Here is a 19,848-nt window from a genome sequence, read left to right on the forward strand (position 1 = left end):
ATTAAAAAAGCAGGAAGAGTATCAAAACTACAGAGAAGAGAAGAGCTTTAGAACTGTGTGAAGGGCCCTCATACTCCCACGCTGCCTCTGAACTCCAGTGAGCCTCGCTCTCTGCACTTCCTTTTAATCTCATTACCCTTCCACCCTGGCACCCATAATCACTGTGACTGTTACCCTGGGTGAAGCTACAGATGAGAGGCAGAATGGCCTTGATAAGACCAGAATGTGTGTGAGTGCGCACACGCTCACATCTCAGAGGGGGATGCTAGTGGAAATGATCTGTATCAGCCACACACTGATTACTCAGTTAGAAGCTGCTCAGATAGTGATAGATGTGACAGTATGACATACATCAGTTACGCATACAGACAGAGTATAAGGTACTAACATACAGTGTACTTAAAAGCAATACGTCATTTAAAAAAGATTTCAAATGTTGGTGCTTTTAAATTAATATATATTATGTTATATTGTCTAATAATATACACATAGTATAGGTATGTGCACATTTGAAGTATATGCATACTGTATAAGTGCAATTTAAAATGTAGATATAGCATACATACAAATACAATACTAATGAAAAGCATGAAAAGAGGCCTGGGGTTAAAAGGACGACCACTAAAGTGACTATGGCTGATGGAAGCTAATGGAGCTTGAGCTTCACAAGAGAGAGCTGAAGTGACAGCAGACATTTTGACTGGTCACAGAAAGAAAGGCACAGGTGTTACCAATAACATGAATGATGGCTCTGTTCCACTCAGGTGAAGTAAATACCCCAATCCAGTTTAACTGTCTAACCTAGCAAATTTGATTGTATTCCACAAGTAGCAGTTCATTATCAAGTGAAACCAGATACAGCAGTGTATGTGTCCTTTTTAATTAGCTAAATCGACTGAATGGAAGATATCATCGCTGTCAAAAATCCCACGTTATCTCAGACTTGAAATTACAAAATTACAGCAGGCAGACGCAGATGGTTTGCCCTCACTTGGCTGCTCGTCACAGTGGCCTGAACCATGACATGAAAAATAGAAATATACAAGGGCCATGATGGCAAGAACAGGAAAAAGTCCTATTGTTATGACGTGTGCTAATGCATTATCACATGATTCACACATTCAAAATAGTTACCCGATTTGCAAAAACTAGCTATCACTATCTATTGTTAACTTGTCAATTTTTCCAAGAAGTCAAAGTTAAACCAGGCATAACACACTGCGTTGGCTAACAGTATTACTGTGGCTGTTAAACAAGCTAACAGTGACTAGTAAAATAGCTTAAGTTAAAGATGCTAGCTAGTAAAAGCAATAATAAGAACTGAAGCAATAAGTTTAAACAGCCAACAAGCTAGTGCAGAGGGAAAACATGCTCTCATGTCAGCCTGACTGCTGCTTGCCTCCTCAGCTCATTCAGTAAAGAGTCTACCTTCCCTCCTATTGCTCCTGGTACCTGGTGCTCACCTGTTAACATGCCTTGCTTTTATTGTAGTTGCCTGCTACATTTTTTATGACCTCTCAACCAGGAAAAGCACAGATGGAATTAATAACATTAATGATGGCTGCAATCTCATTTAGGTGTTCCAGTTCCAGGTGTCTGGTAGTGAGCATGTGACATGGCTTAGGAGGACACTTACTGGAAAGGAACCCTTGTTAATGTGATTCATTGTATGCCTTCGCTTTTCTTCCTGCTTTGACAAGTCAAAAATGCCTGCTGTGAAAAGAGTCAATAACCAGTTTCAGCAGTAAATGCTTCAAAATAAGGAAGCAAAAGGTCCCTTAAACAGCCTTTTCCTATGACTTTTCAGGTGCATTCACACCTCACCTGCTTGGTTCAGTTAAAGCACACTCCAATGCATCTGCCTGGTTAGTGCGCTTCATTTCGGCTGGTGTGAGTTATCAATCCACAGATGTGAAAGTTCCCTAAAAGCACTCTGTGGAGATTTTGTCCCTAAAAATACTCCTGAGCTATCAGTGTAATACCATGGTGCTAAATTGTAAAATGAGGCAATTCTTTTTTACACTTGCAGGTTATTTTCTGTCTTCACAGTGGATTGTGAAGCTCGCAGTCCTCACCAGAGTTGTTGTGTTTCCTTTTGTACCACGCACCATCCAGAGATTTCTCCTCAGCATTCTTGTCTTCCTCTGCCAGCATCACTTCCTCTGCAACACAAATAAACACCTGAATTTAAAGTAGTCAAAATTAGGTCATATCTGTGTTGAAATCAGTTACAGTGCAGTTTTTATTTAAATACAACTACAATGATTATTGAGGGCTAAACACACATTTGTAACCCACATTTGGCCGAAGTGTGTATTTGTGCCTGACCTGCTTTGCAGATCCACTCCAGGTACCCAGTTAGCTCTCTCTCTATTTGCTGTTGTCTGCGGAGCTTCAGGAATTCCTGCCTCTTCTCCACCCGCTCTCTCTCCTTGGCAAACTCACTGTAGAAACCACAAAGAAACCACACACAGAAATGTTTATTGGATCTGACAAGCCAACACACAGACCCTGGAGCACTCCACTGTTGACAGGTATATAGCAGGCTGACTTCCAGCAGGCAAGACAGAGTCAGTGTCCTGTCACATTGTGGAATAGGTGAGCCATCAGCAGCAGGGTGGTGTCATGCTTGGACAACAAGCTAATATCTGTCTACACAGAGTGAGGCACTCCTTTGTCCTTTCCCTCAACGATGACCTTTGAGGTGCCCATTCACATGATATGGGCTCAGACTCAATTCATGAATCGAATGATTTTAGACTTGACCTCACAAAATCAAGAAAGATTTGCAATTCAACACCAATGGCTTGTGACATCACTTGGTTTTTGGCCTTTTGCAATAACTATGGATCACTTTGACACATGGCACATATCATGTAAGAATATGCATAAACATATACAAGAAATTCAAGAAAAAACTTTTACGTTTATAGTTTAAAAAAATCAAACTTGTCATTACACAGGCTGCTATCGCCTCATCTACATGCATCTACAGCTACCTGTAGTTTCAAAAGCTATTCATGTCGGTTGTTGTATGGACTGTGGAACTGAAGTATCATGAATACAGAGCTACCAAGACACCAGAATGAACTAATGCTGTGATTTCTGTGTTTTGTAAGATAAAAAACAAGTAAATAGTTCAGTGATATGATGATATGAATGTTATTCTTATTGATAAGAATGAGCAAAAGCACAAAAATACGGGCCAAGTTGTAACACACCAGAATGATCCTTTTAACAGGCCAAAACTGACCGAGGTGAATGACAGCAGTGACACATGGTCATGTGTTTGTTGTAGCTTGAATACCTGTGTTTGTCTGTACTAAGAAACCTGCACTGGAGTCTTGGACCAAAAAGGAAAGCATATGATACTATCTTGTTTACAAAGGTAATATGTGCATAAAGAGCACATATAACCCAATTTTAATTCAATAAAGTATTAAATGCTATCTTTTTAGACCCATTAAAAAATGTCTTTGTACTAATATCACATTTTTTTGTTTTATCACCCATTTTTATCTCTCCATTGCCACTGTGTTGCTTTGCCAACATAAGGGTTAGGACTATGTCATGGCAAGAAGCCAGTCCTCAATTTAAATGAGCTGAGAGATGAGATATGTGAGAGATGTGGGGGAGAGGGGGAGGTGGAATAAGAGAGGAAAAAGAGGTGGAGAGACACAGTAAGACCAATAAAGAAAGACAGAGAGAAAGAGAGAGAGAGGGAGAAGACAAGAGAGAGGAAGACAGACTACTGAAATAACAGAGCAAGGGATCTCAAGTCCACCCCCACCACTCAGTGATTGGTGTGTCTCCCACACAGCAGAGGGGGAAGCTCTATTCTGCATTGCAGTGGCTGTCTGCCTGCCTTCCTGAGGGTGTGTGTGTGTGTGTTTGTATACGTTCCTGCCAGCATGCCTAAATCTAATTTTGTGGCTATATATCTTTCTCTCTAGTGTGTGTGTGTGTGTGTGTGTGTGTGTGTGTGTGTGTGCAGTGCATCCATGTATGTGTGTGTGTGTGTGCATGTGTGTGTGTGTGTGCAGCACGTGCGTGTGTGTGTGTGTAGCACGTGTGTGTGTGTGTGTGTGTGTGTGTGTGTGTGTGTGTGTGTGTGTGTGTGTGTGTGTGTGTGTGTGTGTGTGTGTGTGCAGTCAGAGACTGTGGCAGCTAGGATTTCCCTGCGTTGTAGCAGCTTTCAGCCACACTTTCACACCGTCTCACACACTGATACATATGCCAGCATGAGCACAAACATAAACACTGCACAAAGAGTCAGATCCACACTAAATTAGAGCTTTCAGACATGCAAAGAACACATATTCTTGTCCTCCAGAAACAGCCAGACCAATTAAAATATGCACATGTATAGAAACACACCAGTATTCAAAATGCATTATAGTACGATACAGTACAGTGTGTGTATTCTCCCTCTATGTAGATGTTACATGCAAATCTTTGTGTGTATGTACAGCATTTACTGCATTCATGTGTGTGTGTGTATATGTGTGTATGCATACAATGAGCTCCAATTTAATAGCACATGGGCACTGATAAACACGGCATGGTAGGACTTGAGCGCACAGACTGAGTGAGGGTCTCCAAGCCCACTTGTTATTCTGGTTCATATAAGAGCAGCAGTGCAAAGTGCAAAGAAGCTGGGAGAGGGTGAATGTAGATCGGAGGGCTTGGGGGTTAAAAAAATTTGCTCTCAGACAGTCACATCACTCTGAAGCAACTGTGCCAATCAAAGTGACGCATGATGTCAACATCTCAACAAATGAAGAGTGGGTTTGTCCAGGTAGTCATGTTGCTGTCTGCATGGTGCAGAGCAGCAGATGTGAGCACTCAGCACTACAGTTCTCCAGCCACAGGCAGGCCTTTTTCAGCACAATGATAGAAGTGTATACCTGGTGAAGCAGATTATGTGATCGGTCAGTCCATTGCTATTTAAGTCAGAATTCTTCTGTTCTACATTTCAAATACTTGCATCATATCTTAAAACATGGCACAGCAACGTCTGGTTGCATTTCATGAATAAAACATAAACTGCTGATTTTTTTTTAGGATTAATAAAGCCCGGTAATCCGATGTCCCCTGCATAAATAGGCTGAATACAGAGTTCTAACAGACCTGCCTGATGTGTGCAGAGGTGTGTGTGGATATTCTGTAGCAGTCTGGCGTCATTTGTACGTGATTTTATAAGGGTTTACAATGGCACTGTGCTTGAGCGTGGCGCTTCTCTAATCAGACGCTGCAGATGTCCTGCTGCCTTCAGACAGCTGCAGGGGTGTAATGACCTGAAGGAGATGCTTTTCATATAGTATAAAGCAGCTGTGGACAGCAGATAGTGTCAAAATAAACCATATTAATTTCTAAATCTGTGCAGACTGATTTAGCAATGCTCCTACTGTAACCACATGAAACGTTAACTTCTGATGCCAATGTAAGCACATCTATTGAAGACTGTTACATTAAAATAGTTTATTTACATTTTAAAGTAATATTCCATTATCGTTGTAGTAATTAGTATTGTTTGATCTTGAAAATAAAATCACAAAAGTGGCAGCTGATTGGGCTCCAGTGGCTCCAGAAACAGAAGTGGTTCTGAGACGTCTGTTCTCAGCACAATGTCTAAGACACATTTCCTCCCAAACACCAAGTCTCTTTGCACTGTCTGGTCTGAATCAACCTCCCACTTTTGCACCGTACATTCTGTGCTGGGCACTGAAACACCTCACAGCTGAGCAAAGAGAATTTCAAGGTCAGGAAAAGCACTGCTTGAGCCAGTGGTCAATATATGTAAGTATGTCTATATGCATACAAACATATTGCATACAAAAAAAGCCACTTGCTTCCAGTATACTTGAAAATGATATAATAGTGATAATGATGTGCAACTCAGAACAAAGCAGCAAGATAATGTTAGATGAAAGTCTGTAGACATAGACACACATAGGGAAACACTATCATCCAATGCAAACTGTGTTTTTACCTGACATACTGTATGCAAGACACATTGTCAGAGAGGTTATGGTAAAAGTAGAAGCTAGACAAAGTGGAGATGTGTGAGAGGATGTTTCAGAATAGACAGTTGGGGGTTCAACTTTGATCACAGCCGCATCTTATCCCAGCCTGCCTACGCTGATGGGATAAAAGCTGAGTGAATGGCCCCGACCTCCCCTGGGGATCTGCAGCCTCTCAACCCTGCATGTATCTGCTCTCCTGCCTGCTCTGAAGCTCAGATCGTGGCCTTTAAACAATGACATGGCCCCCGCACGGCCCTGCCAGACAGCATCAGTGACCTTCCACCTCCCTAGTAACTGTAAAGCCATCTGACAACTTCTGTGGAGAGACCAGGAAACAGAGAGGACAAGATAACCACAGAGGGGGCGGCTAAAGGCTACCTGCATTCAAAAGCTTTTGTCAAGTCTTTCTCTCTGTTTATACATGCACGATGGATGTCCAGCGTCTGTGTGAATGTGTAGAGAATATGAAAAGTTAAAGAAAACAGACAACAGAAATAAACTTTCAGTCAAAATCCACTGATATGCATACAACGGCTAAATTAAACTCATCACCTGAAATGAGAGTGGTTAATAGCAAGCTGGAGGTTGTTAACATTCAAATAAGATGTTTGTCTTAATAATTAAGACCAGAAGCTGATCTGTAAAAAATAAGGCGTGAATTAAAACCATTAAAAAGTAAGTGGAGATCCGGGAATAACCACACGGCCTGTTCCAGATGACCTGAGGGGTCTACCTGCTTCATTCACAAACATGTCAGAGATACTGTGGTTCCAGACCATGTAGGGCCTTAAAAACAAGTACTAAAATTTTGAAATCAATTCTAAAATTTACTGACAGCCAGGGTAATGACCTCAGCACAAGCGTTATCTGGTCATATTTAGTTTTTCTAGTTAAGACTCGGGAGTAGCTGCAGTCAGTCAAGGTGGTTTTTGGATATTCCTGTGAGCAGCTTCTTACAGTAGTCGAGCCAACTGGAAATAAAAGCATGGGCAAGTTTTTCAGTGTCTTCCTGGGATAAAAATCTTCTCACCTTCGTGATATTTCTGAAATGGTAAAATCAAGTTGTAACTACATTGTTCATGTGGCTCTGGAAAGTGAGGTCAGTATCCAGGACAACGGCAAGGTTTCTGACCTGTGACGCTTTTCATGGAAAGCTGTGACAATTTTAAAGAGATTAGCTTTTGCCATAATAACTGTTTAACTGCAAGCAATTACTAGACATCCAGTTATCAAATGTCCTTGACACATTCTGATATGTCAGGAGCATAATTATGGTACCGCACATTGTGTTCCTTGATAAACTGGCCGAGTGGCAGCAAGTACAAATGAAACAATAATGGGCCTAAAACTGATCACTGGGGAACACCACACGAGATAACAACTTGGAGCTAGTATGCTGAAAACAAAACACTAAAATCCTGTCCTTCAAGGTGTGACAAAACTGGTCCAAACAAACACATTAATGGCTCTGTTGAGCTGACTTTGCAGTTTGGTCACTCTTGTCATCAAAGTCCTGTCTAAACAGGATCCAATTAATTAACCGTCAAAATTAAGTCAACAAGAAAAAGACTTATTATTCCATCCTGCAAGGAGCTGCAGGAATTAAGGCTAAAAGAAAAAGAAAATATGTTCCACAAATTACTTGAAGTTACTTGAAGGAACAGTCAGTCTCTCACCTTGATTCCAAAGAGAAGCACTGTGAGGAAATAGATTTCACAGCAGCAGGGAGAAACACTGTCTTATCAGGAAGGGCAGAGCAGCCAGCTGGAACACAGAGTACTGTGGCTTCTTTCAAAAATTAATGACCTTAAAATTAAGCAACAGGAGAGTGAATACGAATGCAACTCTGTGTTCATCCATTTTTCTGAATTAGCTCAGACAGATGAAGACGAAACAGGAATAACAGCAGTGTCACAGAAACACCGCTGGAGAAACATGGGAGTGGAAACTCTGATTAAAGGGAGAGTATAACACAGAGGGCAGGATAATGCTCAGCAGCTGTTCGGCTACCATGCAACAGTGTCATGGTGACGGACCAGTTTCTGCCATTAAATGATCATAAAGTTCAGCATGGAAAGGATGTTGGAAAGGAAGGTGAACTTCTCAGGTGAGAGGTGAGACAGTTCTTATCATTGTGCTGCCACTGATGGTTGGAATTTCATCTGTTTCATCCATTGTCCCAGTGATACAACCTGAGTCTGAAAAGGTTGGGATGCAGTGCAAAACATGAATAAAAACACAATGACCTTTGATTACCAACAAGAGTTTTGTCAAACAAATATGTCAAAAAGGATTAGCAAGTTATGACATTGTGTTTTCATGAAGCTTTGGTGAAAGTTCAGTCAGGAAGATGATTCCTTTGCACACTTCGGCCTGTAGTTTATGTCTCATATCCTCCTCCACTCACTCCTCTCACACATGCTCACTCATCATTTCTTTGCTGTCCTTGTCTGGGGCTGTCAATTGAGATATCAGCTGTTCTCATCAGCTGGTCACATCTGTCCAATAGCAGAGTGTCACACGTTCACCGTTAGCCTTTAATCTTGCTGCTGTCTTTTTTAAATCTGATTCCCTCTCTGCCTCCATCCTTTCATGCTGCTGTTATGTGCACCCCTCCACCTCCACATCGCTGCCAAGACTTTTACAGATCTTCAGCCTCATCATTCATCATCAGCCTATCAGTCAACAGGGTCATCAGCCACCACCACCACCAGTGGGGGGGCTGGGGGGATTTAACTTGCTGTGGCTCAGGGCGATGCCCCTCGATTACATGATCTCCCTGTGGAGTCTAAGTACCAAAGACTTTCTGACAAGACTTAATCACATATCATCTGTAATAATAAACAATTACCTTTCCTTCATTCACTTGCCTCTCCTGATTGAATTTATGTTTTCCACAGCGTCCTCACATTTTTTGGAATCGGGTTTTAAAAAGAATTACCATTATTATACTGTTCTCTGAATGTGAAAGATAATAATAGATACAAGTGATGGATAAACACTATAGCTGAATTCAGTTTTTGTGCAATAGAAACATTGTTTGATTAGAACCTTTCCTCTAACCTAATGGTGTCATTCACACCTTTTGATCGATATTGTAACTTCCTGCTCTCTGTCATGTGCAAACGAGAATTACCGCCTCACAGTTGTTGCCTCTACCAACCAGTCAAGTTGCATTTACATCCATGTCTGTCCAGACTCACATAATACATGCAGTGAAGAGAGATCCAGAGACTGCTGGAGCTGAAGAAAAATGACAATAACTGCAAAGCAATATCACCAACGAGGCAATAAAAACACAGCCTTCTCCCATTAAGAAGAATTTAATCAGTTAATCTTTCAATGTGTTATACCAGTGAATCAATTCCAGTGAGAAACACGCTGTCTTCACTGAGAGACTCTTTTCCAGAGGAGCACAGAGGACTGATGGAGAGCTTCATCACATGAGGCAAAGACGATCACCTGTTATCAGCAAAACCAATGAGCCTGTGGGGACTACAATGCTGCAAAGAAACAAGAAATTGTAAAATGTGGACGCTTCACACACATTTTCAACCCGACAGTACAGAAGATCTAAACAATCAGCACAGTTTTCTGAGTGCTTCTGTTCCTGAGGTATGTTGAATGATGGCCAGAAAATGTTTTTTTAGAACTTTATGATGTCACAGTGAAGATGACCTTTGACCTATTGATTATAAAACATCATCACTGATCATTTTATCCTATGAGACAGTAAAATGTGGTCATAATTAGAGTATGAATTCTTGAGTTATCATCATATGCATATTTTGTGTGGTCACAGTGACCTTTGACCAGTTCATCAGCTAATCAGTTCATCTTTGACATAGTCGGCTCTATTTTCGACTCTGCCGCTGGTGCAGCGCAGGCGTGGCACAAAGTCAGGTCCGCTGACTTTCTGATGGGGCGTGGCGGCGCAGACTTTGGTATTTTCGTGCGCTGCGCTGCCGGCGCATCTCCTCCCCCTTCTCATCTCAGTCCCACCCAGCGGGGCAACTCGAAAAGAGGGAGGGGAGAAGGCGTGGAGTGGGTTTCACACAGCCGAGTGAAATTTTCACCAATCACAGCAGCTCCTCGCCTCACCTTTAAGAACGCCGCTGGCCAGGCACATTTCGAGGATGACTGAGACCCCACAGGAAAGTGTCCAACGCCCAAACTTCTCCCAGGAGGAGACTGACGTCACTCATGTCTCATGACATTCGTTTGTATTACTTTACACACCCGTTTGTATATAATGTTTATTTCTTATCTGTACATATATATATTGTTTTATACTGTGTTCTATATTTTGTGGTATATTTTGTTTATATATATCTTCTTAATATAAATATTTTGTTTTTATATTTGCTTTTTATGTATATAGTTCTCTCTCTTTTCTTTCTTTTCTAATTTTATTCTAATTCTATTCTTGTAAGGAGCACTGCAACAAAAACAATTTCCCCTTGAGGATAAATTTTTCTGATTCTGATTCTGATGTCTAAATATGAGGTCCTTAGATGTTAAATCCTCGGCCTCCTCCTCCTCCTCCTCCTCCTCAAAGCAATGATGTACTCCATCTTTGTAGATAACGTTAAGCATTACAATGATAACATTTGTATTTGGAATGAAATGACGTGGGTAATAGCGGACAGCGATCATCACTTACGTTTTTTCCATGTGTCTGTCTCTCTCTGTCTCTCAGTGCTCTGAGATAGATGCAGTATATATGCTCTGTAGGATGTCACGGCTGTTTCTGGTTGGCACAGCGACGTTAACCGATTAGTTCGCATCCCTGTTTCACCTGTGTACATTCAGTCAGGGTGAGTGACCATTACGCGTGCCGAATGCGCTTGCAATGTAGTCAGATGAGATACTGATCAAAATATATAAATATAGGTCTGACTGTATGTGCTGACTCAGATAGTTGCATTGAATCGTCGCTGTTACTAATTATTGATCGCAGTGTGCGTTCAATGACTGAACGAGCACTGCTGAAAAAACCGTTAAAACCACGCTGCTGTCTTGTTGACGGTGTGATATTTGGCGTCATCGACCATGTTTTCAGTGGATAGCCGTTATCACCTAGCAGCCGCCCATCCAGAGGGGTGTCCCCCTGAAAGACTGTAGGGATGCTAGAATTCGCCACGATGAACGAGTCATGTGCCGACCCGGGGAAAAATCACCAGACATCCCTGTTTCACCTGTGTACATTCAGTCAGGTTGAGTGACCATTACGTGTGCCGGACGCGCTTTCGATGTGGTCAGATGAGATACTGATCAAAATATAGAAATTTAGGTCTGACTGTATGTGCTGACACAGATAGTTGCATTGAATCGCGGCTGTTGCTAATAATTGATCGCAGTGAAATGCCAGACACTGTGGAAACCTGACTGTGAGGTGTTGGTGACGTGAGCGCACGACTCCGTCGGTTTACGAAAATCCACTTTTATGCCGCCGGCGCAGACCAAAATGGTCGAAAATTTCAATGCGCCGCCTCATTATGCAGACACCTCCCCCCTACTGCGCCGCAACGCCCATCCTGGCGCACCTCTGTATGCCTCGGTTTACCAAAATACCAAGTGCGCCGTGCGCCTGCCTGCGCCACTCGAAAATACTACTGTGCTGGCAGCACAGCCTGCGCCGGCGCCAGCGGCGGCATCGAAAATAGAGCCCATTCTGTTCAGTGGAATATGAGGGACAACCTGAAAACATGAGATCTCTGGCCACAACTCTCACCAGCACAGAGGCATAAAATCCTGTTTACAGCTGATTCCAAACTCAGCCACCAGAGTTTAAACAGGAACAAAGAAACAAGACTGTGTTTCATTGACCCTGACATCCCTGCACTGGCTCCCAGAAAAAAAACACATGTATTCCACACAGTATGGAAAAAGTTTATCAGATTTGGACCAGCAACCTCGCAACTGACAAAGCTGACCCGCCCCAATGGAAAAATCCCATTCCTTCATGATTTGGTATGGATGATATACTGTGGATAAGATGCTGCACATGAGAGGAGGATGGGGAGGAACACCCACAGACTGCTGCAGCTGAAGAAGGATGATAATAACTGCAAAGCAATATTACAGAAGAGGCAATAAAAACACAGCCTTCTCCCACGATGCTATATTCAATGGTGATGACAACTCAGCATCTGCTACTTGTGCTGCTTTATAAATGAGGAAGTGTATTCCACAGAATTACAATGCCAGGCTCTGCACACCATGCACAGTCTAATGTCTGCTCACGGTGTGGCAGACTTGTATAATCATGTGAATTTATGTTTTAATAAAACCTCATGAATATTACATTGGAGCTGCCGCAGATGTGGAATTTGCCTAAATTAGTAAATGTAAGAGAAGTGCACACTCAGGAAGAAGGAAAAATCTCTATATGTGGACGCTTGAATCCAAGTTAAAGAATACTTGTTTATGATTATCCGATATGAAAAGTCATCCTTAATATTGGTATTTTCAAAGACCTTTTACTAAAACTCTCCTCTGAATGTCCCATTATAGCATGACAACCTTAAGTAGGCACAGCAGGTCTTTGAACATGTTAAAGCAGGGCTCATACAGATCCCCTGTGTATTTTTTCAGCGTGTTGAAGCTGGTCCTGGCTGCGATCAGACTTTAGGCTAATGTTAGCAGCTCGGTCCTGCTCTTTACTGGCTGGAGCGCAGCAAAGAGGGGACAGCCCTCTATACAGTCTGTCCCTGAAGAGATGAAGTTACACCATTGGTTGTTGGAGTGTTGAAGCTTCCACACTAATGAATAGGCATGAACAGTCCTGAGTTATATCCTCTGGAGACTGTCACAGTGAGGCACATTTACTATTACTTTGGGTCAGTGTATCATCTGTTTGAACATAGCAGTGAGCAAGTGTGCAGAAATAGCATTTCCTACAGTGCACAAGGTTTCCTGCATTAAACCCCACCAGTGTCGTCACTGTTTTAGCTATGGGAGGTTAGACAGTTATCCTGTGAAGCACTATGAATAGTATGAGGAGACACTAACACTCTTGTTCCCCTAACTGGCGCTTTGATTTAGCATATGTCATACAGTGACATCTAATTACCAAAGCTTCATTAGTAATCTAACACCTGTAAGATGATCAGTCCATCACTCAGTGGGAGAGTAGGCCTCGGACTTGTATTTTGATTTTGATTTTCTATTTTTTCATATTATTATTCCACACTTCATATCACAGGAAAACAGTTATTTTCCGTTTTGTTTTGTTTTGTTTTTTTTGTCCGATTGAATGAAATGAGAGAACAGATAATACACAAAACTACAACAAGATGTGAGTGGAATGTATTGTTCTGCATGTATCATTGCATGTTTTAACTCAAACAAAGCTTAACCATATGGTGATATGCAACGTCAGTACACTTTAAGAACAAACATCATTGGGAATGCTACAGAAAATTGCAATGAATATTTAATATCCAGGAACTCATATTATAGACACCACCGCTGACTATCCATGTAACAATCTGGCCACAGTTCAGGACAGTGACAGTACACAGTCCAGCCATACTCGGATTTGACCTACTCTTGCAATAATTGCATAATAATAACTTTTTGGGACATATAAATATTGTATTTGCATTAGCACACATTTTTAATGGCCATGATAGAGTTGGTAGAAACACATAATAAAGCACAAATACCTGGTGTTATTTGTGATGCAATGTAAACAGTGGTTGATGTTTGTCAGACTGCTGTAGAAGACAGTCTCTAGCAGTCCTTCACGATGTACACTATGCTATAAAAGTGGTCAGATGTTTGCAAAGTGTCAATCTACACATGACAAATTCCAACTTCTGGTGCAGACAGAAGTTAGAAGACAAAAAAAATGGAGTCGGGGCATTTGCTTATTACTTCCACATAAAGTCAATAATGGTAGATCGCCTCATCAAGAATTAGGCACCGTTTAACTTACTTATTCTTTACTGCTATGTAAATTCACAATTTGTAATTTGAAAGTATTACTTCCTGGGAATAGATTGCTTGCTATATGTGGAGAACTGGTAGTTATGATGTGCATTCTAGTTTTTCATATTCATATTTACTTTTTTTTTTTTTTTTTTTTTCAGAAAAACGAGTCCCTTTTGAGGTGGAAAACACTGAATGCCAGCCATACAGATGAATCCGGTCCTGTTTTTCAGCATATCCTCTCAGCACTTTTAATACATTTGATTGATATGAAGGTATAACCGTCTTTACAGTGCTGACCTGAGGACACCAAGGAGAATCTTTGCAGCCATTCAAGCATGTTGTTTTAGACTTAGTTCTTATCTTATTTAATAATGTGAATAAAAAGAGAGTTTCCATATCATGGACATTTGGCAGAGAGCAAAATAAATGTGGAGAAATACCAAAGCAAAGATTTCTCATTTTGTTTTATCTTGAGCAAAGGCAGCCATCACATGACCGAAGAGATTATCTCAAAAGTCAAAGGCAAAGACTCTGGAAAAGCTCAGCTCAGGTCAACATCAAAGTTTGTACTCACCCTGACAGCACACCTAGAACCAGGTTGAGCATGAAGAAGGAGCCGATGATGATGAGGGGGATGAAGTACAGCCAGTTCCATGTGTTCCCTGAGGCATCATTGGCCTAAACACATACACACAAAGTGACAAAGAGCAGGACTGTTAATACAATTACAGGACTACTAATACTACTATAAACTATCTAGATTTGTCTTAGTGTCCACAAACGGCATGACAAGCGTTAGTCATCGTTGTGTTAGCCCGTCTCTGAGTACCTTCTAACTTGCCTACTCTGTTGGTGGCTCTCAGAGCCAAAGCCCATTGGCTCCTACTGAAGATGGGAATCTTACATACCATTAATTGACTCATTCATTCAAACCTAAATTTAACTGAAAAATACGTTGAGGAACAGATTTCATTTGCATATCCTAGAACCCAAGAAACACAAATAGGAAGCTTAGTTAAAATACAGATAAAAAGGGACAATAATTAAAACGCAAAATCAGTACAATAATAAAACATTTTGAGCATGCTCCATTAGAGTGCAAATTAAAAGACAGAGAAGTAATTTAAGGGGCTGAAAAATCAGAAATAAATGAAACCCATCAAAAAGCCAAATAATAATAAGAAATAACATTTAAAACAAAGGTGGCAGCAGTGACAGTGCTGTGCTCTTCTCTAAGATCTGATTGGTGTATGCTTGAACAGAATGTGCTGAGAGGAATGGTTTAAGTTGATTACTTACTAGAGTTGCTGGTATTTTTACAAAGCATGATAATTAAGTAATGGCGTGCAGTTGTTAAGACCGTCTGAAGGAGTTCCATAACAGCTTAAATGAATTGTTTAAATCTATAGATAGCAATGCACTGACCACTTAACTTTGTTCATATACCTTATGTAGCAGTATTAACAGCTTATTGCCAATGACAAGGTCCATTGAAACACAGGGGATGGATAAAGTAACAGGAACATCATCCTGCATGATGTTATGATAAAAACTATTCTTCCTACTTTCAGTGTGAAGACATTACCCCTATATGTGTTTAACATGTGATCCCAAACCATGGGCATACCAGCCTCCGCTCTTCTGGTTTCAGTCTGTTCACGAGCTGTTGGAACCTGGCTTCAGAGATCTGCCCCCATTCAGACACAAGAGCATTAGTGAGATCCAACCCTGATGTTGGGAGACAGGGTCTGGCTCACAGTTAGTGTTCCAGTTCATCCCACAGGTGTAGTGGGCACACTACGTTTGGCCATATGCTGTAGAGTACATTGCTTAGTGGGTTCAAAGGCATCATAGTTGTGTATCTTGCTGGTCTAGAGATAACATCAACACCTCTGAAAACCCATAATCAAAGAAGTGCTGATGGGAGCAAAGCGCTGGGCCATATTTGCTTTCTTCAGCTGTGAGACTACGAGAAAAATGACAGGCTCCGCTGCTATAATGGATATTATTCTCACTTTACTGTCTCTATTGTCAAATCACCAGCTCCCTTTGGAAATATAAGACAATAAACTGGGTACTGGTGGTGGAGGAGAGGTGTGCTTGTTTGTGTGTGTGGTTTTGTCTGTGAAGCAGTAATGACAGAAGCAGCAGTCACAATCTGAGGCTCATATTCTCCATTGTGACTTCCACCCTGCCTGAGGGCTTTCTACTGTATTAATGTTTACAGAATTCTTTACAGCGGGTACTCACGCTCAGATTATTACTTTGGGAGGTTAATTTGATGACTGGAAATTGTCTGGTGATGCACTCATTTACTGAAACCCATTGTGATGCCTTCCTATCATTCAGCAGCGTGTGTTAATTTCTCATTTTGCATCCATAGATGTGCTCATTGTTTTCTCAGATAAAAGAATAGTCTCATTACCGTGTTTTGAACCAAGCAGCACCAACTGCTGTTCCACACAACTGAGGCATTATGCAGCTTAATTACAGGATACAATGCTCACATGCAGTATGGCGTGCAAGACTGCAAATGACACGAGATTAAGCATGAACGACCTGTGAAGGAAAAATACGGAAAAAGGCACAAAATATTTGAGAAAAGCAGAAAAAGCCTCTTTCAAGTTCACTGCTATTTTCAGTTGACATGGAAGCAGTGGTAGTGGTTGGTTGGAGCAGTTACATTAACGTTTTCACTAGCATCAAGTCAACTTGATGCCGAGTCGACTTACAACAACCTGTACATCCGTCTCTATGCCCTCCACACTTGTGGCCATGACCTTCTAAAGGTGTTATGGGGGCTAACATGATGGCAAACAGTTGCCTATGTACTGTTATTTCTTATCCTGCAGACACAGAGACACCAGCATTCACTCTCACTTTAGCTCTGTTTTGATCTTCATCAATTCCTTAGAGAACATCTGGCTCTTAAGCTGCTGAAAATCCACTGCACACTTCCTGCCCAGCACCAAACAGCAGGCAGACAAAGTCTTTGACTAACTGGTGAATATGGTGGAGCATTAAACACACATGTCAAACTCAAGGCCCGCGGGTCAAACCAGGTCAATGTGGCCCACGAGAGCTGGCACAGGATATAATAAGCAGCATGGTGGTTGTAGCTGGTAACATTAATGGTAGCAACCTAACAAAATGTCCAAGAAGGGAAGGTTACAGAGGGAAGGCTATTTAATGAGAGATGGGAAAGAGAATGTTTGTGCTTAATGGAGACCAGCCGGTGTGTCTCCTTTGTGATGAGGCAGTGGCAGAGCCAAAGAAATAGAAATAAAGTGGCACATTATTACCAAACACAGGGCCAAGGATTTCAGAGCCAGTTACTTATTATTAAGAAATTCATAAAAACAATAATAATTGAATGCAGAGGCAATTATGCAATATGATGACAACTTGATACATGTATATAGTCCCCTTGAGGGCAGCCATAAGGCCGATGTGGCCCAGGATGAAATTGAGTTTGCTACCTCTGATTTAGCAGCTAAAGGCAAAAGAGTGAATATTGGACATATGTTATCAGGTGGACACAAGCATATTAATGTTAATGTTCCTCTCTGTCCTCTGGATGTGTTGATAAGCGACTATTCATTAACGACTTCATCTTTTTTTTTAACTGTTTAGGCCATAATACTGTCTGTCAAACACTGTGTGAGTTTGAGGTTATCGTAGAGCTTTACCTGTAAGTGGATTAAAAACTGACTTGTGTTGCTTTCATCTTCAAATATTCATTAACTACAGAGTCTCATTTCAGTTAAAATGTAATTAAAGCTGTATTAGATTAACAAGAAAATCTTGAAATATTTGAAAGTTTGTATGGGAGCATCATAAAACATCTTCTGATAGCAGGGTAGCAGAGTGCAGCAGAGTAGCAAAACCTAGTCTGTCTTAATTAAACCTAGTCTAACTCCTGCCTGACTCCCACTTAGGAGCAAAGAGAATATTATTGCAGAGTTACAGCAAATCCAACTTTGCCAATGTTTAAACGTGGAATATATATATGTAAGGGGTACATCTGATCTGGACACTGTTTGGATATCATGGATTTGGCCAGCCCTCAGCACTCATGCACTTATGGGAATTTGCTCGTGAATCTGACAGTGTAGTGCTAATTATTTCCTCCTTAACCAACACTGTGGTCCACGGTGGAAATAACAAACGGATTGTCATGAAATTTGTTCGTAGTTTCCCCTGCATGGCTTTTTTTACCCATAGTGGATAATAGATGCTGAGCAGAGACTAAAAGGTGATGTGAAAACACTGCAGAGTATTAACTGGTCAGTGAGAATTGTCACGAGTACCGACACTAGCATGACACAGGATAACCTGCACCCCCCCAGCAACTGTAAACAGCCAACCTACCATCAATAGTAGCCACAGTCTTTTTATTAGTGCTGTCAGGCGATTAAAAAAATTAATCTAATTAATTACAGGATTTGTAATTAATTAATCGAATTAATCGCATTTTAATCTCATATCTGCTAAAGGCCCCCAAATAAAGAATTTGAATTCTAGGAAATTACAAAATTGTAGTGCATGACTAATCAATTGAATACACCAAGAAGAGAAGATCTGATATCCACATTTTTATTGGTGAAGTGTGCTTCATAATCAGAGGAGCAATCAGCAGCAACCCATTTTGCGATTGAGTTTGTCAGTTTTTCTGTCGTGGCTTTGCTCATTCGTTAAGTAAGAAATTTTCTCTTCGCTCACCACCAGGTAGGGCGCAGAGGCGCTGAGCGGAGGCGGCGTAGCTCAGGGTTACGTCATCAACAAGTGCGAGCGATTCACCGTTGCTAGGCAACGCAAGTACTTGCTTTCACTCCGGAAAGCTAATCGTTGTTTGTAAATTATTACACACAATGTATCTGAGTTTGTCGCAAAATAAGGCCCTTGCAATAGCGTAGTATTAGTAGTAGTAGTCGCTATTCCAGGCATCACTGCGTTCTTGTTAATAGTCCCGTCTTTGTTCTTTTTATAAATAAATTTGCCGTTCAAAGGTCCAAGTAGACTTGCCTCGCTCTCCAGTATCGCATCCATGTCTGTTGTCACCCTGCTTTTGACTAGTGGCGCAGGTAGGATGCGATCTGCCACTGCAGCCTACGGGTCACTCAAAGGGCCAAATTTAAAATGCTTGTGCATTGACTTGCCACTCATGTTTAACTGCGCGTTATGTTTTATAGCGCGTTTATTTGCAGCGTAATTAATTAATCTAATTAACGCGTTAAACTGACAGCCCTACTTTTTATACAACATATTATATTTCAGCACATGTACAGAGTCATTACATGGACGGGTCAAACCTTTCTTGTCCCAAACTAACACATTACTAGAGAGCTTTACCAGCCGAGTCTCAGCCTCATATGGCCTCATCATCAATCTCTGCTCCCAAAAGAGCTATTTTTAAACATTCAACCTCTTCTATCAATAGTCCAATCAGACCAGTAGAGCTCACCTCAGGCTGACAGAGCTGGACCAATCTGCATTTTAAACCTTACTGTAAAAACCACAGTGCAGCCAACAGAGAGCATTAAACCTGCAGCAGAATGAAGACAAGTGGAACCATATGAACCGGATGACATGGACACACATTACTGTGTTTGATTTATTCTTCAGCACTAAGGAAACTTTTACAGATTGAAAGTATTTGGATGATATACAACATGATCAATATCTGGTATTGCTACATGCTGAACTCTTGTGTGTAGGTGTGTGTGTGTGTGTGTGGGGGGGGGGGGGGGGGGGGGGGCGTGTCTGTGTTATGAAATGGACATCCTGTTGATGCTTCTGGAGGTCATACCTGCTGTCACCCTGCCACTCTCATATCTAAACCGGATTTCTGCCACTGTTCCTTCATGTTAGCAACCCAGAGGTA

General features: G+C 41.3%; 1 protein-coding gene across 1 annotated transcript in view; it reads right to left on the reverse strand.

The window, feature by feature from the left end:
- Positions 1-19,848, reverse strand: part of cacna1ba (calcium channel, voltage-dependent, N type, alpha 1B subunit, a) — a 149,177-nt gene that overhangs the window by 68,569 nt on the left and 60,760 nt on the right. Inside the window, exons 7-9 of the mRNA XM_070963724.1 lie at positions 14,539-14,642; positions 2,329-2,444; positions 2,076-2,162 (exon numbers count right to left, since the gene is read on the reverse strand). Coding sequence (XP_070819825.1) covers positions 2,076-2,162; positions 2,329-2,444; positions 14,539-14,642 — 307 coding nt within the window. The remainder of the gene's footprint in view (positions 1-2,075; positions 2,163-2,328; positions 2,445-14,538; positions 14,643-19,848) is intronic.

The sequence above is a fragment of the Chaetodon trifascialis genome, chromosome 6 (assembly GCF_039877785.1).
Source record: "Chaetodon trifascialis isolate fChaTrf1 chromosome 6, fChaTrf1.hap1, whole genome shotgun sequence".
Taxonomy (NCBI): Eukaryota; Metazoa; Chordata; class Actinopteri; order Chaetodontiformes; family Chaetodontidae; genus Chaetodon; species Chaetodon trifascialis.